The sequence below is a fragment of the Thamnophis sirtalis genome, unplaced genomic scaffold (genome assembly GCF_051295495.1).
Source record: "Thamnophis sirtalis isolate CommonGarterSnake01/CBP01778 unplaced genomic scaffold, rThaSir2_p1.2 scaffold_3, whole genome shotgun sequence".
Classification (NCBI taxonomy): Eukaryota; Metazoa; Chordata; class Lepidosauria; order Squamata; family Natricidae; genus Thamnophis; species Thamnophis sirtalis.
Window position 1 is genome coordinate 131,557,954 of NW_028261383.1, and position 19,447 is coordinate 131,577,400.

General features: G+C 45.2%; 1 protein-coding gene across 1 annotated transcript; it reads right to left on the reverse strand.

Moving 5' to 3' along the window:
* Positions 1–12,000: 12,000 nt before the first annotated feature.
* Positions 12,001–15,733, reverse strand: CBX8 (chromobox 8). Its single transcript, XM_014057997.2, has 5 exons — positions 15,421–15,733; positions 14,813–14,856; positions 14,534–14,599; positions 14,339–14,405; positions 12,001–14,088 (listed from the first exon to the last, which is right to left on the reverse strand). Exons 1-5 carry the CDS (start codon positions 15,487–15,489, stop codon positions 13,252–13,254), a joined length of 1,083 nt encoding a protein of 360 aa, XP_013913472.2. The 5' UTR covers positions 15,490–15,733; the 3' UTR covers positions 12,001–13,251.
* Between the last annotated feature and the right edge of the window lie 3,714 nt (positions 15,734–19,447).

Genomic DNA, 19,447 nt, shown 5'->3' on the forward strand with positions numbered 1-19,447 from the left:
CTTTCTATTATTTCTCTCAGAACAGGTGCTTCCTGTTGGTCAAGAGCCATGGTCTAATTTTGGGCAGCGCTCGGTCAAGTCAATTGACAGCGAAGCTCAATCAGAATTTGACCTGTGTTCTAATAGTGTGCTTCTAAGTCCCCATACTCCTAGCATATTCAGTAAAAAGAAAGAGAAACAGGGAATGTTAAATTGATGATAAGGAATTTTATTGAAATTGGTATTTTTGCAGCTTTCAAAGTCAATAAAGTACATGATGTTGGACCACTGTTTATCAGACCCATTCTAAGGTAAAGCAATGCAAAGGTTGTGACCAAAACTGTATGTTGAGACTGCAGTTTAGTTTGTTGTGTGCATGTTGTGATGTGACTCAGCAAATGGTTTTCAGACTTTTGGATCATTTGGAGCATTGGCTTAGCCTACTACTTTTCTTGCTCATACTGTAGTTTCTCTTTTATATTGCTGAACCTTTCCACTACTGCCATATGAGCTGTGAAGCTAAGAAAAGGCAAGAAGGCAAATTTATCAGGGATAAAGTGTTGCTCATGCTTAGGTTAGCTAATATGAGTTTGTTGAATACATTGATATGGAAGCTTATTTTTTTCACCAAAGTTTACTCACATAGAAAACAATTTCAAGGAAGTCCATGAGATTTGCTTCCATGGAGCTGTAATTTAAATTTGATATGCCAGGTTATAATAGTGCACTGAATGAGTCTTCTGCAAACAGTGCTACTAGTTCCTTAAGCTTACTCCTCTTGATGTGCACGGCTGCTGAACAAGGTGACAGAAGTTGAGCCGGGATTTTCCAAAGGGCCTGCAGCTAGGTAGAATGCCTCTAAGAATCAGGCATCAGGCTTAATACAATGTTATTCAGGTAATATTTTCAACCTTCCTGGTTTGAGTCCTGGGCTGCCTGGGGTCTCAGCTCACCATATTGTACCACCTCACCATATTAGTTCCAAAAATATTCTTTGTTGAGATCAGAGGGAAAAATCTCTTGTGAGAATGTGACTTCTTATAATATAAAAGAAACCATCCAGTGACTATATTACCCTGACAGATAGCGTAAGAAAACAAGGCATTTGTTCTGAATTGTAGATTTTATGACTTTCTCATTCAGTGCTTTTAATCAGATGCCCTCTCTTCTCACTTGCTCTCCATTTCAATTAGCGCAGTACTCTATAAGTTGTGTATTCCTCTGAGTCAGATTACACAATTCCCATTTTCTATTTTTTTCTGGAAGTCTCCTCACCTCAACAACTAATCTCCTTAGAGTGCCCAATTTTATCTAAGGGGCTTCTGTCCACTTACTTTAAAGCTGTCATTGTGTAATATTGAAGGGGCTGCCTTAGTGAATCCTTTAAATGCCTTTGGTAAAATCTGCCAAATCTAGATGGCCCAGATAAAGATACGTTGCCTGTGTTCTTTGTAGCAATCGGTGCGTCCCACTTAGATATTATCAGTGAAGGATCCGAGGATGAGAATTCCTGCCTGTCTCAGTTTTTTGTTGTGCATCTCCTGTTGGAGCTGTCCTTGGCTAAACTATTTTTAAACTCCTATCGTGTGCCTTTTAATTCTGGGTGTATGTTGACAATATTTTGATAATTCTGCCAAAGTAGATGTTTCTGTGGAGAACTAAGTTTCTGGAGCAGAGTCAGAAGAGGAGGATACACAGCAGTTCAGTTAAATGAAGTCAATTTTCTATTAGACCCCACCACATCTTTCTTGTAGAAGCTATTGTCTTTTCCCAAAGAAGAAAATCCCATTAAAATATTGGCAAATATTGCTTATGGGCTTGAAAAATTTGGTGGTTTCAGAAATAGGAGTTTCTTCCACAAAGCCGTGTTATCCCCTAGTCCAATTTCTCAGGTCATTATGCTGCATATGTACCTGTACATATACACCTGTGTTACATTGCTCTTTGCAGGACTGTTGCTTTTATTAGCTTACATGCACTATTGTCTTCTTGTTCTTTAAGTTTTGCAAGTCGCTTCTGCTTCTGTTTATTTTCTAAACTCATTTTTTCTCCGACTATAATCTATAATATGCAACCATTTCCTCTCACAGAGATGCATTCTTCCTTTTTCCCCCGATCTCTATTACAGATCCTTAATTCTGCTTTTCAGTCAGTTCCATTAAAAATGAGCTTCTTTCTCATCTCGTTTGTTTGGAAAACCGAAATGTTGCTCTCCTTCAGAAGCTCAAATGCTGTTGTGCCTTTTGGTTAACCAGCTATTTCAGTTTCAAAGTCTAAAGTCCTAAATAGCTTATCTGAATGAGCAAGTTGGCATATTCTTCCTTAGTTGTACATGCAACTGAATTCCAAAATGACAACTAAGCTTGTATAAGCAGATTGTGCATGTGAGTTCTCTAGTTAAGAACTCAATTTTATCAGTAATGGATAGACAACTGAACTCGATGATAATCATTGCCCCTTTTTATTCTTACATGTTTTTCTTGTTGCTCTGCCTCTTCTGTGGGTGTTTTATCTATGTTACAAAACTGCTTTTAAAAGTTCTGTTGCTACTATTCTACATTTTTAAAACGTTTTATAACAGGTGTGTTACTGCATTAATCGGGTAAATATTTTTGTTTTGGAGTAACTTGGTTACTCGGTTTACACTGAGCAAAAGTGCTCAGTTTATTCTTGTGATTAACATTAATAACTGCAGTACCAAAAACTAAAGGGGAACAGAGTTACTTTATATTACACTGTTTCTGCTACTCCAATAAATATTCACTCTATTCTGCTCCGAGCTCAGCGAAATGCCTTTGCAAGAGACTCGCAAGAATCAGTTCAGTGTTTCTTGCAATGTGTGTCAACCACTGTATGTTCCATTTTTTTAAAAAGCCAAATAGTTCTTGTATGACATTTTCTAATTGCTTTAACTGGAGCTGCTTCTTTGCTTTTATACTAAGAGAACAAAAGTTGGGGATGTTATTACCCTGGGAAAGCTTAGCTTCTTTGTTTGAATGGGACAGACTTTCCAGGCAGAATATTAAATAAGGCTGACAGCAGTGTCTGTCCACTGATCTCACTGTGGGTTCACTGCTGCACTGGGGTTTATTTGTTTGACCCTGGCTGTGTAGCTTGCTTGGTTCTGTTGTGTGATGTCTATCTCCCCGTTTTCTTGCCACTTACTCTAGTTTAGACTTGAGATTACTATTCTGTTTGTTTTGTTTCTTTAATTTATTTCCCAGCTTAAAAGAACTTTTAGACTACATTATGCTGGACAGTTTTTGTATAACTTTCAATTCTCTGTTTTAGTATCAATAAATATTTTTTTAACTTAACTGACTGTGGCTTGTTCTGCCTGGTTTGGGTTGCCTTTTCACTTTTACCTTGTTTTCCTAAACTTAATCTTAAGATATTAATTCACTTATAACACATATTTACTGACAATTCAATTTTATACATGTTTAATAAAATCACACTGTATTGTATCGATTTTATTTCCAAACTTCTGTATATAATTTCATCTTAAAGACTATTTAACTTTGCCAGTATAAAAATAGCTGCTGATATAGGCTTCAGAAGTAGTAGATGAGAAAAAGAAACATTAGAGGCTTCAGTCAGCAGAACTGAAGATCTTGAGCAATTATTAAAGCATATAGCCACTGATGCAATAACATATTGCAAATCTCTGAGAGGATTTTCAGAGTACTCCTTAACACAATCCCTCCCCCACAAAAATCTACAGTAATAGGATTGGGATGTGTTCTATGCAGTTTTCTTTATCCTTTCTTTGTTGTGGTGTGTGAAATTTCAGCACTGAACTGCTAATTTTTCACCAACCTTGCAGAAGGTTGTATGGCCTTTTCTGCAGCACACAGGGAATTACCAAATATCCACAGTGGGGGGGGGGGAGTTCCAAGCAATAATTTTGCCCCTGGTAGATTATGAGGTTTTTTTGTTATAATTTGCAGATGGCATTAATCTTAAAGGTAGACAAAAATTGAATTAGAATACTTCACTATCAAAAATTTTTTAATGAGATCTAAAATGCCTTTTTAATGTCACAAGATATTTACACTGTCCTTTGTTCTTATCAATGTTATGGTGTATTTTTTAGCCTGGATTAGCAACCGTTTAATTACACCATAAAAAAGAAACATAAATAATCATCTGAAGAGGAATGAAATATGAAACCTACCTTGTTTCATTTAGAGACTTTATCTTATATAGGCCTTTTGAATAGTTCACCATACTTTGGTCAAGCTAATGAAGACCTGATCTAATTGACTTATTTTACTTATTTTACTTAAAGCTAGAGATTGGTAAAGCAAGAGATGTCTTGCTATCTATACAAGAGCAATTCCTTACAGTACATTTTTCTGGGCAAACGTGCAAATTATTTAGAATAATTTTTTTTTAATTTTTTATTTGTTTGCCCTGTCTTGCCACAAGGATATTCCTATCACTCTTGACTGCTTCCTTTCTCATGAGTAATTTCAGCTGGAAAATTGTTAACAGCAACTGGATTCTGTTAAGGCTGATTATAGTGTAGGTAACAAAATAAAGAACACTGAATAAACCAGGATGGCAATGAAATCACTACACATGTCGACTTTTAACTTAAAATATTCCATGATGAAGCCTTGAGTTCAGGACTCTTCAAATGCTGGTAGATTAATGGACTTCAAATGTTCCTGTGCAATGGAACAACATTCCTATAAAACTAAAAATCTGAAACTGATAAATCCAGCTGGAGCAGCTTTGTTTTGCTTTTCACGTTTCCTCCAAATACCGGGCCCTTGCTTAGTCAGCAGTTTCTCGAGTCTTGCCTCGCTAAGACCGGCATAAGAAGGATTTCCTTTGGTCGCGTGTGTCCGTCAAGTCCAAGCCTGACTTCCTGGATGTAGGGCTTCGTCATCAAGTCACCCCTAGTGGCCAGTTTAGAGTGGTACACCCCGATACGGATTTTCTGAAGCTACGGCAGTCAGCCGCCTGAGGCTCCGATAACCACAGCGTGTCCGGCAACCCCGCAGTTTTCCCCAGGGGGCTACCCCTGGGTGGGCATTGGGACAGGATGCAAGGGGTGGATGCAGCACCATCTGTCCCCCGCCTCTTCTTCCTTTCCCCGTTTCCATCAGGAAGAATCACATCACGCAAGGAAGGTGCTGCTGGCACCGTTCTGAATGCTTTTAGTATCTCGAAGATTTGCTACGAATCCCCGGGACACAATGACGCGTCACTCACGTGGAAGGTTTTGAAAAGCTGGCTCCAGTCCTTCGAGGGACTGGAGTCTGCACCTTCGGGCTTCACCGGAGGTGTGATCTCAGCCAGCGGCTGCAAGTCGTTTAGCGTCGGGTGCTGCAACCTCAACAGAGGGACCGGGGGATTCTGGGAGTTGCATCCCGGTACCTCTGGAGGGCGGCCCGTTGAAAGAAGCGTGGCTTTGTGTCGTTCTCTTCATCCGTAGCAAAACTTGGGGTTCGTTTCTCCCGTTCCTTCGCCATTAGAACGGCAAGCATTTTGGAAGCGACATGTGGACTGAATGGGAAAAACCTGTTCGTCCACTTCTCCTTTTACAGCTGGAGGTCGCTGTTTCGTGGCAGACGTTGGTCGCAATCCAGCAGTCCTTTAAAAAAAAAGCTGTTCTAAGTTTTCTCTAGGGGGAACCCCGGACAGCCCTCCCGGGGTGCAAACAGGCGGCGGCAGGGAGGAGAGGATGTCCTGGAAACCAAAGAAGGCCTTGGAGCGAGGGGAAAAAAGCTCGCCGGGTTCGCGAAAGAACTGCCCAAGGACCTCGTCACTTTACAAAAGTTACTTGAATGCAGGCTCATTCATTCAGATTAATCCCGAGCGGGGTGGCGTCAAGCATCAGGATCGCTAAGAAGATAATGGGCACCCACCTTCGTTGGTCCTCTCATGTAAACTGTTATCCAGTGGTCCGTTCATATTTGAATGACAATCTACACAAGCCAAACTAAATTTAGCAAGAGCTAAGAATAGTTGCATACGAATAAACGCGCCTGCGATCGTCTGAAGTTGGAATCTTTAATTCTGAAAAATATTAACGGCGGGTGGCAAGAGCTTTCGCTGGGACTCAACAACAAGCAAAGCTAGCCCTGGTGGCCAGACCATGCGCTATGTTTCCCAAGGATCAAGGGCGCTTTTCTATTCTTGATTGATCGATTCACTTTCTCCCAATTCACCAACTGAAGTCTGACCCTGCCCGATGGAACTTTCGACACGGAGTTTGTGGTGGCCCAGATGACGCACCTTTGACTTCATTATAGAGCCTCTGTTGTCGGGGAGTTGCATCGCTTTCGCATTCCCTGGCCAGGCAGGACCACGTTTGCCTTGCGGACTCTCTGGAGAACATGCCCAGTGTCCATTTCCCCGGAGCCTTCAGGCTGGGCTTTCTTTCCCCGTTTTTTTCTTCTGAGAAGCTGTCCAGAGGTCCTCTCTTCCAGGACCTTCACTAATCCCGAAAAGAAAACCTGGTTCATAGCGGGATGGGACGTCACCATGAAATCCCATATCTATCAGTTCCACTGGGCATATTTTTTAAAGGGGGGTAATGGTTAATCACCTCCCTATTGTTGCAAAGAAAATCGGCTGGATCTGCTCATGAAATCATGTAGAGTCTAATTTGCCTCCAGACAGATTTTACCTGTTACCTCTAAGAAGTCCCCTTTAGGATTGGCTTCTACCCATCCCTTTCTCCGTCTCTCCAGATACTCTTTACTTTTCCATTCCTTCTTAGTCAAAGAGAAAGCTTTCATGTCTTGTCTCATACATATTTGTCCCCTCTTTGTTACGGTAGATCCAGAGCAAATCTGTCTGGAAAGTCAAGGTAGAAAGAGTTCTAGGTTCTCTGCTTTCGACTTGGTGTAAAAGAGACCAAAGGGATCCACTTGGAGCGGAAAGGGGCATGCCTTTAACCCAAAAGTTAAACGGCGAAGGGGTAGGAGAAAACTGGCTTCGAAGGCAGGCTCATACATTCTAAGAAGTAGAAACCATTGTCTGTGTACAGTCCTCTGAGCAGAACTGATTGGGCTTTCTTGGCAATCAATTTTTGAACCTTTCAAATTAAGCTATAATTCTGAGATTTTCCGGTAGTCATCTACAGTTAAGTTTTTCCGAGACCGGCCGTCTAGTATTTTATTGAATGGTAGCCAAAGGGTTCCCCATTTCCAATAACTGTTAAGAAAGTCCATCCGCTGTAAAACCTCCGTTGGCAACGGACCACTGGCCAGGACTGGTCTAAGCAGAGGAGTTTTTTGACAGCTGACTACCTCTTAGCAGCAGCGGCGGCGGCTCCCAGCTCCCCAACAGGGAGGAAAGATCTTAGGCGATCTGGCATTAGTCACCGCCCGGTAAACCAGACGGCGCGAGGCGCGCGTGTGCGGGAACATAAAGGTTTGCGGGTAGAGAAAGCATGTGAGAAGCGGCGATTCCCCTTCCCAGGATGCGGCCGTCATCCTGAAAGCGCTCGCCTTCAAATTCAGAATCGCCGAGAAACTCTCCTGTTTCGATCTTCCGAAGGGCGGAGGGGAAGGATATGCCTCCCTGCCTTTGGTAAGGGAAGGTGGCGTCTTTGAGGTCCGGGAGAGGAAAGAGTCTGATCTCGTCCCAACCCGGGCCAGCTCGAACTGGCTCCGCTCACCCTGAATTTCACAGGGTGAAATTCTTCTGCAGCCACTTCTGCAGCTTTTCCCGAGCAAGAGTTTAACCTGCTTGCTGGAGACAAGACGAGCTGCTCAATCCTGGATCTCCGTCTCTGGGCCAACGCCCCCCCCCAGCCCCCGCCCAATACTTTATGTCGATTGTCAGGGTGCCTTTTAAGAACCTCTCTTCGCCGCGCATTTAGACTTTTTACATTTTGGATGTAAGACTTTTTGCAAACATTGTAAGGTCCTTTGTAAACTAACTTAAGCCAAGTTTCTTCTTAGAGCAGCCTTCCTCAGCCTGATAATCATGAGAAGTGTTTAAGGCTTTTAACTCCCAGCATTGCTAAGCCAGAGTCACCACCGACAGATCTGGGGGAGGCTGCCTTAGAAATTACCAGCCGAGGCCGTAAAGCAACGCCTATTGAGTGGGGAGTAAGCGGCCTGCAACAGGACGGCGTTCACTTCCTTAGTAAACACACCGCGATTTGTTTTGCCCATTTGGCCGGCTGTCTTCGGGGGGCGAAGAGACAAAAAGTACGCGGGTACAAAAGTTGCGGTCTCCCAAAGAGCTTTCGTCTTGCCCTCCCTTCCATTCGCAGCAGCCATCCTGGACCCCGGATGGCGAAATCGGGGCAAGCCGTGCAGGAGGTGCTGGAAACACCGGCTCCGGTCGCCGCCTTTCAACCTCTTCCTCTGGTGTGAGGGGAGGAACCTCCTGCTCTCCCCTACCCCCGCTCCCCCGCGCCGGTCTGGAGGGGGGAGGAGGCGGCGAGAAACCCTCGGCTCCTCACTCCAAGTGCCGGCTCTTCCTTTCCCGGACGAAGGCGAAGGGAAGCAACCCGATGCAACCCCACCCAACCAGTGTTTCTGGACTCGGTAATTGCCTACTTGAAGACGCACGCACATGCACACACACACACCACCGACTGAAAACACGCCAGAATAACAATAATTATGTTGGCGCAGACTCTGGAGAAGGGAGAGGTGCCCATTTAAAATAAATAAATAAATCCGCCTTTCCCACAGACCCGACGCCTTGTCCTCCTCCTTGTCATGTTAACGCGCGAGGGAAAAGGAATCCACTGGATCGATCCTTAGGACCACCGACTGGAGCGGGTGCGGGAACAAGGAGCTAAAGTCAAATTCCTCGCATGGGTTGCGGAGAGAACCCCTCTGCAATAAGTAAGGAGGGGTCCTTATGCCTGCTAGTTCAAGATTACGGCCGTCTATAGTATTCATGAGAGAGTGAATAAATCGACGGCGCTGCCGCGATTAAATCATAGGGACCCACATTTACGCTGGGAAGTCCGCAGCCAACCTTGGGAACGCGGTGGCAGTCACTGTTTCTACGCCTGTCGCCAACTAGCTGCAGTCGAACCTGTTTTACTCCAGACTAAGATCACCGTACCCCGCTCAACTCTTCTCCTAGCGCCTGGGAGCAGGGTGGGTCACGCCAAGTATTTGGCTAGGTTGAGTTGCGGTTTAGGGCAAGTTGAAAAGGAGCCTGGGCTTCCATTTCTGGTGGGCATTTTGCGTGAACTCGACCTTTCGGTTTCCATCCGAATTGTGTTTTGGGGGGCATGCCAGATGAACCTTAAACCAGGGGTTACGACCCACAAACCCGTCTTTTAGAGTTAAGCTTAGCGGTTGTTCGAAACCAGCCGCACAGCAACCTTTCAGGTCAAGGATAGGCATTGTTTCTAACCGCGGGGCGCCCTGTATGGTCCCCCTTCCCACGATGGGCGCGGAGGCGCTAGATTGTCTCCGTCGCTTCTGGCTGGGACGCTTCCCGGACTCGCCAGTTTTACCGACCTCCAAACTCTCCGCGCTGCCACGCAACGCAAAACTGCAAAGACCCAGGAAAGTGCGTGGCCAAGAAGGCCACGGCAAATTCCAAAAGGTTATGTTGGTAAACAGTGTTAAGGCTACATGGGAAAGAGGGAAGGCTAGATTTAAACAACAATTAAACATGATTTTGGTTGTTAACATCTGAAGAATTTCTCCCAGGGATTAGGATTCCTGATCACAGAGAAGCCGCGGGTAAACTACCTCTGCGGGCCTAACCGAAAAAGGGAAAGGAGCCTTGTATTTTACTTAAAATTCAAATCTGCCCATTTTCCTCCCCTACCTTTTCAGTTTGATCTCAAAGATCACAAAGGAATTGAAGCCATAAAGGCCCTTTGCTTTACAGCCTTTATGGCTTTTATTAGTGAAATTTGGGGTTCTGGATTATCACAATTCTATAAGGTACCTGCCAATCCTCTGCTTGGGTAGTCCTATTAAATTGTTTTACTAATTCTTTTCCAGGTAAAGGATACAAGGCTGTGCCTTCAGTTCAATTGAAGGCAATAGGAGTAACTGAATTTTTGTAAAATCCCTGGCAAAGCTGGCCTCCCACTCAAATTAGCAACACTGTAAAATTAATTAACGTCCGAAAATAGATTGATTGATTCATGCTTGAATATAGCAGTAGCACTTAGATTAACATACCACTTCATAGTGGTTTACAGCACACTATAAGCGATTTACAGAGTCAGCATATTGCCCCAAACCATCTGGATCCTCATTCTACCGACCTCAGAAAGATAGAAGTCTGAGTCAACCTTGAGCCCGCCAGGATCAAACTCCAGGCTGTGGTAGTGTTAGCCTGCAATACTGCATTCTAACCACTGAGCCACAAGATTACGAGCTTCCATCCATAACTTGGTGATAAATACAGATACTGCTCCTCCTTTTAATCTTCAACTTCTTAGGGATTCATTTAATCCCAGAGACTGGTGAATGTCCCAAGAGAAAACGGCTTGAAGCCCAAGGTCATCCATTATCATCCAAAAATCATAGAGGCCAGCAACATAATGATATTCCCAGGGAAGGGTTCTTTATTTCAGTTTCTCAGCGATCCAGTAGGATAACAACTTCCTGATCTCCACTACCTGAATTTTGGTCAAGCATGAAGTGCTTCAAAAAGTCTCCCCTTTCAGTCGTGCGTTGAGCAGCTGGCTAGGGCAAGGGGGTAGCACCATATTTTCCCAATTGTAGTACTTCACTCAGGAAATGGGCTGGTGCACTGCAACCCAACTTCATATCAGAGGAACTGCTGAATGAGCAAAGGGGCAGCTAAGTGTTCTTTTCCCACAAGCAGGGCAAGATAGGATGACCCTCAGAACTGTGAATCAGGAAGAGGAGTCTTTTATCCCAGAGAGCAACAAATGAAACAAAGCCAAGTCTCTATTTACAAAGAATCATATATATTTCAATTCACAAAAAAGCAGGTACTGTATTAGACATTCCACATTTGCAGAAGACACCTACTTAAGCTTCACTTATGAGACTGTGAGGCCAGTTCAATAATATTTTTTTTCCTTTTACAAATCTTAAAAGAGAATTAAATAACTCACACCTACATACATTCAATATATGTAACTATGTACATAGACAGATACACTCACATGTCGGTCTAGCTTTTATATACCCATGTGTGTGCCTCTAGAAACCCACATCACAGGGGGCATATACCACCTTTGACACCTGAGGAATTAAGGAGAGCACTTAAAGATCGTTTCTACCCAGGAAATATACTTCCTAGGCATTCTCCCCTCTTCCCCACTCCAGCTCTAAACTATATGGAACCACTGTCAACCAACACATATGCTGACATGCTTCCTCACCCCTGGTTGAACTCAACAGATTTGCAGAGCTACAGAAATGCTTTGAGCTGACTGGAATTTAGAATATTGGTTTTCCTTTAAATAAGAAAGGGAGGGTGAACAGGAGGGGAAAAATGAAGCTTACTTCTTCAGCACAATCTAAACAAAATGTCCATGTTGGTATTGGTGGAAAAATCCCACCTCCAATAAGCAGGGAGGAGATAGTGGGCTATGAAACAATATTTCTATCTGAGCCCAGAAATGACCAGGTCATTTCTGCTTCTTGCAACTTGGGGTTCACCTGATTTTCTCCTTGTCTCTTCTCATTAGGCCACACATAGAGTTTCACTCCCCGCAATTAGAAAGTGTGTTAAAAGGGCCCAGTGAGTCAGCCATTCAGAAAAAGAACAGAGAAGTCAACACATCCCCCTGCTAGGCCCTTAGAGGCTGTGAGGCAGATTTTGTGCTTTTTGAACCAACAAAAGATGCTTAAATCAATATCTATTGGGACACCACAGCACCTGCTAAAAGCAGAGGAAGCAACCCTTCCCCCAATTTCCTCTGCGTGTCCCCTATTAATCAGGAGCTTTACAGAATAAAGCACAACCAAACCCTTTTCATGAAAAGCTAAGGAGAGTTCATCTTCAAGGGAGTAGAGAAATGGTTTAAATGTTTGTTTAAAGTTGACAAGCATTTTTTAATCACTTGGCTTGGAAATTTTGGGGGGGGGAATCAGATGCTTCTTTCTTTAAAAAATGAAAGAAATTTAACTATAAAAACAGCTAACTCTGAAACTCTTTCCTAGCCCCATTACATGGGAAGTTGTCTTTTATCCTTAATCAGAGATTGAGAATGTATGAGGAAAACAGTGATGTTGTGCCATATGTTAATCTAATAGCCTACAAAGGAACTACGAACATTGGGGGAGGCTGGAAAATCCACTTTCAAAATAACAGCAGGAACACTGAGAATATGACCAGTCAGATGCTTTCCTCCCCAACTTTCTGGCATGTAAGGAATGTAAACAGATTTTCTTATTGGAGTGAGCAGGGAAAAGATCAAGAAAGAGAGAGAGAGAAATCAAAATTAAATTAAACTATCAGCTCAATTTCTTCTTCTACTACTCCCACTTTCCCTCTATGACAGTCATATTAAAGTGCATAACAGCAGCTACACTTTAAAAGAAATCTTACACATCCCCTTCTCCCTTGCAAGAAAAGGTATTCAAGTTAATACTTCTTTGCTAAAACATATTTCAACCGGTTTTAATGGACACTTTTTAGAACAACAACTTTTTTTTCAACTGGAGCAAAACAAAGCAAGACAATACTGTAAAGTCAAGTGCTTACTTCAGCTGTCCAGCCAGAACAGTTGTGTATACAGCACACTTGATTGTACAAAGCAACACCTTATAACAATTTTAAAAAAACCTGGAGCTTTTTCAATCCCCAGATGAATATAATATCCCCATATTTTCAGTCAACATCATATTTGTGGGAAAGAAGGAGAAACAATTGGGGGGGGGGGTTTAAACCAAGGTATTATGATTGACTAACAGGATCATTCATTATCTACACACCAGCTCTTGCAGTTGAGGCAAGAGATGCATCACTTCTGTTTTAATATCCTTCTCCAAAGGCCTTAAATTAAAAAAAGCAACAATCAAACAACTTAAGAGCTGAAATATATATATTTATATGTATGTATATAGATATATATATATATATATAGATATATGTATTTTTCTTTAAATAACATATTTACATCTAATAGAAAATATAACTCTAGAGATAATTTTTTTCAACCAAAATTGAAATTGGTGGCAAGGTTGGGGTGGGGAGGGAGAGATAAAGAAAAGAATTAAGGACAGATGTTTGACAAGCAAGCCTGTCCCAAAAAGCTTTAAAATAAAAGTTTTTTTTAAAAAATCCCAATTCAGCCGACCTCTATCCAAAGCCTTTCAATGACTTCTCTGAAGGAATTCACCGCTTTTCTTTAAAGAACCCTTGGTCTGTGCTGCTCTCCTTGATGGTTACTGTCAAGAAATTGGATGTCACGTCAGTCACTACTACTTTCTCCAAATTGTTGAGAGATGGGCTCCAAGGTTCTTCTTCTGGGTCACCCAGGATCCGGGAGACAGGGATGCGGGCGATGAGAGAAGGCCTGCCAGCCTGCGTCCCTATGCCATCACGATATAAGCTGCCTTGGTTTGCAGAGCTATGCAAGATCTTAGAAGCCCCCAAGTCCAAACCACTTTGCCCTTTGGAATCCAGGAAATCCGCCCTGTGCTTGGTCAGTCTAGGAGGGTAAGTCTCAGGTGCACCCAGTTTAATTCCAGTTTCCGCCCTTGGGTTGGGAACAACACTGGGTAACTCAGGCTCTCGTCTCCGAGCTAACTGGATCACACTGTGTCCTGAACTGAATTTTGCTGTCCCAGAGTTATCTGTCTCTTCTAATTTTCTAGCTTTTAGGTAGTCCACCACCATCTTGTCGCCAGGCTCTATTGACTTCCGCTTTGAGGCAACCTCTGTCATTTCGGGCAGGTCTTTCCTGGGCTTTGGACCTCGTTTTTTGAAGGCGGCTTCAGATCGGTCTTCCTCTATCCCCACCCTGTTTTCCTGGATTGGCTCCATTCGAGGCATGCTGGGGGTAGAGGTGGTGGAGGTGCTTTGAGGGGGCAGTGGAATCTGTCTCAGTCCTTCTCTAGCCCGGGAAGTAGAGCCCAGTTCCTGGGGAGATCGTCCAGGATAAGGTACCCGGAGGCCCCTAGCAGAGTCACTACGGAATTCATATGTTTTGGCTTTGGCTTTGGCCTGGGCCTGCAAAAGAATGAAAGCAACTACACTTCTTTAGTCCTGTATTCCAACAATGTTGTCAAAACAAAGGCAGAGGGACCCCCTCCCCACACTCAAACACAGACATACACACACATATTCAGACACAGAGAGCAGAAAAGAAGTTGGTTCTTCATATTTTGACCTTTTAATTAAGAAAAAAAAGTTGCATTTTCCATTATGATCCCAGCAGAAACTCATAAAACACATGGCTCTTTGCACTTGTCTTTCTTACCTTTAAAAGGAAGGTTTTGGGTTTGGGGCCACGTTTCTTAGGACCATAAAGTTCCATTTCTCTTTCCCTATGTGCGGTTTTTAAGGGGGGGGAAACACAAATGCAGGCATTATGAGGACATAGAATGATTTAATAGTGCTCTAAAACACAGTTATGACACTAATAAAGCTGTAGGTTTTCCTCAAATAGACATACCTTTCCTCAAAAGCAGCAAGGAGGCGGGCATCTAGAATGTTTTCCTCAGGTTCCCAGGTGCTGTACCTAGCAAAAAGTAAAAGAAAGTCCAACAGAGAAGGAGGAGGAAAAAAAAAGAGAGAGAAAATAATCCCCCCCTCACGATGTTCCATAACACAGCAGTGGAGGATAGCTTGGGGGGAGGGGGGAGTCCCTCGGTCTACTCCACAAAGCATTATTTCCAGTCCTACTGCAATTTTTGCTACCAATCTACATTAGACTGCCCTGAGCTCTACTTACTTCTGAGACCAGCCTTTCCATTTCACCAGATATTCCATCCGACCCTGCAGTTGCCAAGAAGAAACAAATGAGCCCGCATTTCAGGAGAGCCTACCAAATTAAACGGCGCTACAATTTCATACTCGCTATGAAAACCAAAGGTGTTCCCGACCGCATGCGTCAATTACCAAAAAAAAAAAAAAACCCAAGCAGCCCCCAAAAGCATGCCACGAAAACGCAAAGGCAAAAAAAAAAGCTGCAAGGGCGGAAAAAATAAAATATCTCCATGCATGAAAAAGGGGGCGTGCTGCAAGCCGGGTTCCAATAGATGCATGCAGAGCTGCGTGCAAAAAAAATAAAATAGCCGCAGCAGCCAAAAACGTGCATGCATTTAAGAGGTTGGAGGGGGGGGAAGGGTCCGCGACGCTCGAGAGATGGTGGCAATCTGCGCAGCGCGAGCCGAAAGGGGGAGCGGCAGGCAGCAAAGCACTGCTGCAGAAAGGAGGGAGCCGCGCGGAGCCCCGCTCCTCTGCCTGCCTGCCTGCCTGCGGCCTCGGGCGGGCCTGGCGGGTTCGGTGCCGCGCGCACAAAGCCGACCCTGCGCTGCCAGGCAGCGCCGGAGCACCTACTTTCCGGATGCGTCTCTTGAGCAAGGCCTCGGCCGCGAAGACCCTCTCGCCCACGGCGGAGAGCTCCATGTTTACTCGGCCGCTGGCAGCAGAAAAGCGGCGGCGGCGGCGGCGGCGGCAGCCAGCACAGCCCAGACCATAATAGTCCGCTCGCTGACGTCAGCGTTCGCCCTCCCTCGCCTCGCCTGTCTCCCTGCGCACTTGTTGCTGGCTTCGCTTGTCCGCCTGCCTTGCCCGCCCGCCTGCCCGCCCAGCCGCTCTTCTACGGGAGAGGGGCCGCTCTTGTCGAAGCCCTGGCTCGGCTCGGCTCGGCTCTTCCCCAGCCTCCCCTCCCCCCCGCCCCCGCCTCCTCGCGACGTGATCGGCGTTTCAATCACAAAGGGGCGGAGCCAAAGGAGTAGGGATCCCGGAGGGGGGCAGGGAAGCTGCGTCCCCAGCAGGGGGAGCTGGGAGGGGGGGGAACCTCCGGAGCGGCTGAGGGGGAGAAAGCGAGGCGGAGGGGGTCTTCAGCTGTCTGGAGGGGGAGGCAGGGGGAGGGGAGCGGGAGCCCCCTCCCCACCTCTCCTCCTCCTTCATATCCCTCCTTGCTCACCACACTCCTCCAATCCGCTAGCCCAATTCCAGTCCCCTCCCCTCCGTGTGTTTCTGGGGGGGGGGGAAGAATAAATCAATGGCATTTATAGAGCCTGGAGACAGGCGAAGCTTTTCTTTCTTTTTTTAATCGACTTCCTTACTCCAGCTAAATAAACAACGACCAGCCCCCACCCCACCCTAGCCTGGAAAGACACCCCCCCCTACAAGTAATAAGGAGGCGGAATAATACAGGATCATCGAGAAGAGGAGGTGCCCCAACCAGATTAATCTGGGAGAGAGGAGGAGGAGGAGGCCAAGTTAACCCTGGGATTCGCAGGATCTGGCCATTGACGCATTAGGAATTCGATCTTGAGCATTGGTTCTGGAGCCCGGTGGGTTGAATGTGTTGCAAAAAGCGGAGGGAGGAGACACGCCGACCACACAACACTGTTCCTTCTCCCTCGGCTGACGCCTCTCTTCAGAGTGAGCGGGTGGGGGAGAGCCAGAATAACTGAGGTTCCGAAACTGCCCCCCCCTTGCTCCAGCCCGTCGACTTTCCTGAAAGGAGACGTGGGTGGGTGGACACCCACGCGCATAATGAGCTGAAATGTCGAAGCAGCCGCCCAGAGCGCCCTCCCCCGTCTCATTTCTAGTGGTTCCGGGGAGAATCACCTCCTCCGAACTGTCCCTCGTAGATCCAACTAGACCGGGACTTTTCTCCGACAGTCTCTTGGATCTATGCAAATCTCTAGGAAGAGCGAGCGCCTCCCAGGCTCCACTTCGGTGCGTTCCGCTAAAGTAACCTACCCGTCTCTCTGCTTTCCCGCTGGTGTGCAATTTCCCCTTCATCTGTCATTCTGCAGAGGAGTGGAGAAATGCAACTATTTTTCCTTTCAGTGCAGCGTTTTGAGCTAAACTCGGTGAACGTTGACTTCAGCCTATTTTCTGGGAGAAGCATAAAGACGCGGGGAGATGAGCGAAAGACACGGGTGTGTTTACCTCCTACTGTAGCTCATAACTTATGTCCAGGGAGAAAAGCTACTTACCCACCGAAAAGCATGTTGGTCTTTCCACTCTAAGCCTCTGAGTTTAGCGCTTTGAGTCACATATCGGTAGTTAGGAAAAACTTCAATGAACATCAAGAATCTTTGTTCCCCAGTAAATCCTGGTGAGATCACGGACATACCTATATATTTGCTTGACCCTAAGAGTTCTTCAGACTCCTGGGAAACCGTGGGCTTCCCAGACGTGTTCCTTACGTGTAGAAATGCTAGATGTGTTCAATAGATGTATTTGTGTGCAGAAATCGCTGTCACGATCTATCCCTGCCAACAATCTAATTGTCCCGGATCATTTTGATTTGCATCTAAAAAAAAAGCTTAAAGTGAGTCCTGTTCTACTCTGCTTTTCTGCTTCGAATCAGAGAGGATCTCGGACTAAGTTTTGTACTCTACCACACGATTTTCTGAAGCTGATGGATTGGCATGAAAACCAAAGAGTTCATAGAAGTATACCAGCTCAGGCAATAGTTTTATCATAATATCTAGAAATTCTACAATGTACTTAACTCTCTACGATCGAATACATTAAAATAGGAAACCAAGTCTTATCATCAGTTAATCAGTATTTGCAATTTTAACACACTTCCGGGTGTGTGTGTGTGAAGGCGGGGAGGAACGAGGAATCTATTTGCAGGCTGTTTTGTTTTGTTTTTAAAGGCAACCGAGGCATCTTCCCTTCTAAAACGCCAGTTCTGAATTACAAAGTCGACTTTCGCAGCAACAAAAAGCAGTAGCAGCAATCCAGCTGTTTCTGCTTAAGTTGAAATACTTTCCAACAGTTTGGGCAGTGAAAATAAAGTCGACTTCAAGAGTCTATAATGCGCGGTTCTGGTTTCCTAACTCTTAAGTACCTGGGGGTAGGTTATTCGCTAGTCTTCTAGAGAGAGCGCGACTGGGTGGGAGAAAGGAGAATGGCGACGGGGTAGGGAAAAGTGTGGTGTAGGTCAGGTCCCACCCGGGTCTGGAGGTCGGGAAGAAACTGCCTGCCGATCCCATCCTTAAAGGCGCGAGCACTCACCCAACAAGTTCTCCCAATTTTTGAGCCTCACCATCAACTTTGGGTGAGTCTCCTCACTGAACCGTTTACCAGATCTCATTTCGATCCGCCAAACTCTTAAGAACACTAACGCCTCTTGAAGAGTTCAGGTATTTGCTCTAAAGAGATATTTTGCTGTATTTCCTCCCTTCTTGCCCGTTAACTATATTTACCTTTTGACGCTTTGAAGAGACTCGAAGGATTAGGAGACGTGAGAGGAGAGAACGAAGGCAGAAACAATTTTCTATTTTGTGTTTTGAAGGGTGTGTGTGTCTGTTTTTGCACTTTTCGGTGAAACCTATACAACAATGATCCTCTCAAAGCGAATGTTGTCTTCGCTTTCTAGTGATTCCGGAATGAATCGCAGCCCTTTTGTGTCGCACCAGGAACGGGACTGCGGGGGAGAAGGGACACCAATAGCATCCTAGCATAGTGTCATGCTTGTGGGAACTTAAAACACGAAAACAATCGGATGGGAAGCGAGGGTACGACCTAGGCAGCAATTTCCCCCAAAGGAGTGAGGTGTTGGTTCCAGATGAAACGCAAGATAAAAAAGAATTCCGTTTTTCTCGACACTGTCCCAATGCCCACCTCTAGCTTCTGTGCCTCAGCAGGGGGAAGGGGAACAAGGGCTCCACCATATGGGACCACTCGTCAAACTTGCCAGTGTAGCAATTTTATAACCCCCTTAAATCTCTAGCATAGTGGCAGATATTGGGAACAAAGGGTAGCAACAGAATCTTATATCGCGCCTATATAAGTCGGACAATTGGAGGTTGTTCAACTGTACCTCTCGAGTAGCCCTGGTTCACTCACGTGTACCTGCTTGATTCCTTTTCGTTTCTTCCTCCGGCTCAACAGGGTACAAATTAGAAAACATTTCGCAGTCTCTATCTCTGTCTCTCTCTGTCTCTCTCTCTCTCTTCCTCCCTCCCTCCCACTCACTCACTCACTCACTCACAGGCGCGATTTCCAAAAGTAGAAAGATTGCTGCTGGCTCCACCAAGCGTCAATCTCCGTGCGTCTCTGCTTGGATAAATAAGGTAAAGCTTTCTCTTCCGCTAGGTTGTCTCTATCTGCTTACAATTTTGACCGTTTCGGATCGAGTCGGCGGGTCTGGTGAACGTGGACATAAAATGCTTTCACCACTGCAATTGTATAAAGAGAAAACGGCAGCGGATCCATTTGCACCATTATTATTAACCGCTTGGTCCATGTACCTGCCTGCCCGCCTCCAATTCGCCCGGCCTCCTCCCTCTCGCTCCCTTTGTGTGTATCCCCACAGCCACCGAAGGCGATGCGCGTGGTCGCCCAACACCTGTTTCTTTCCAGGACTCTTAGCTTTTCCTCCCTCCCA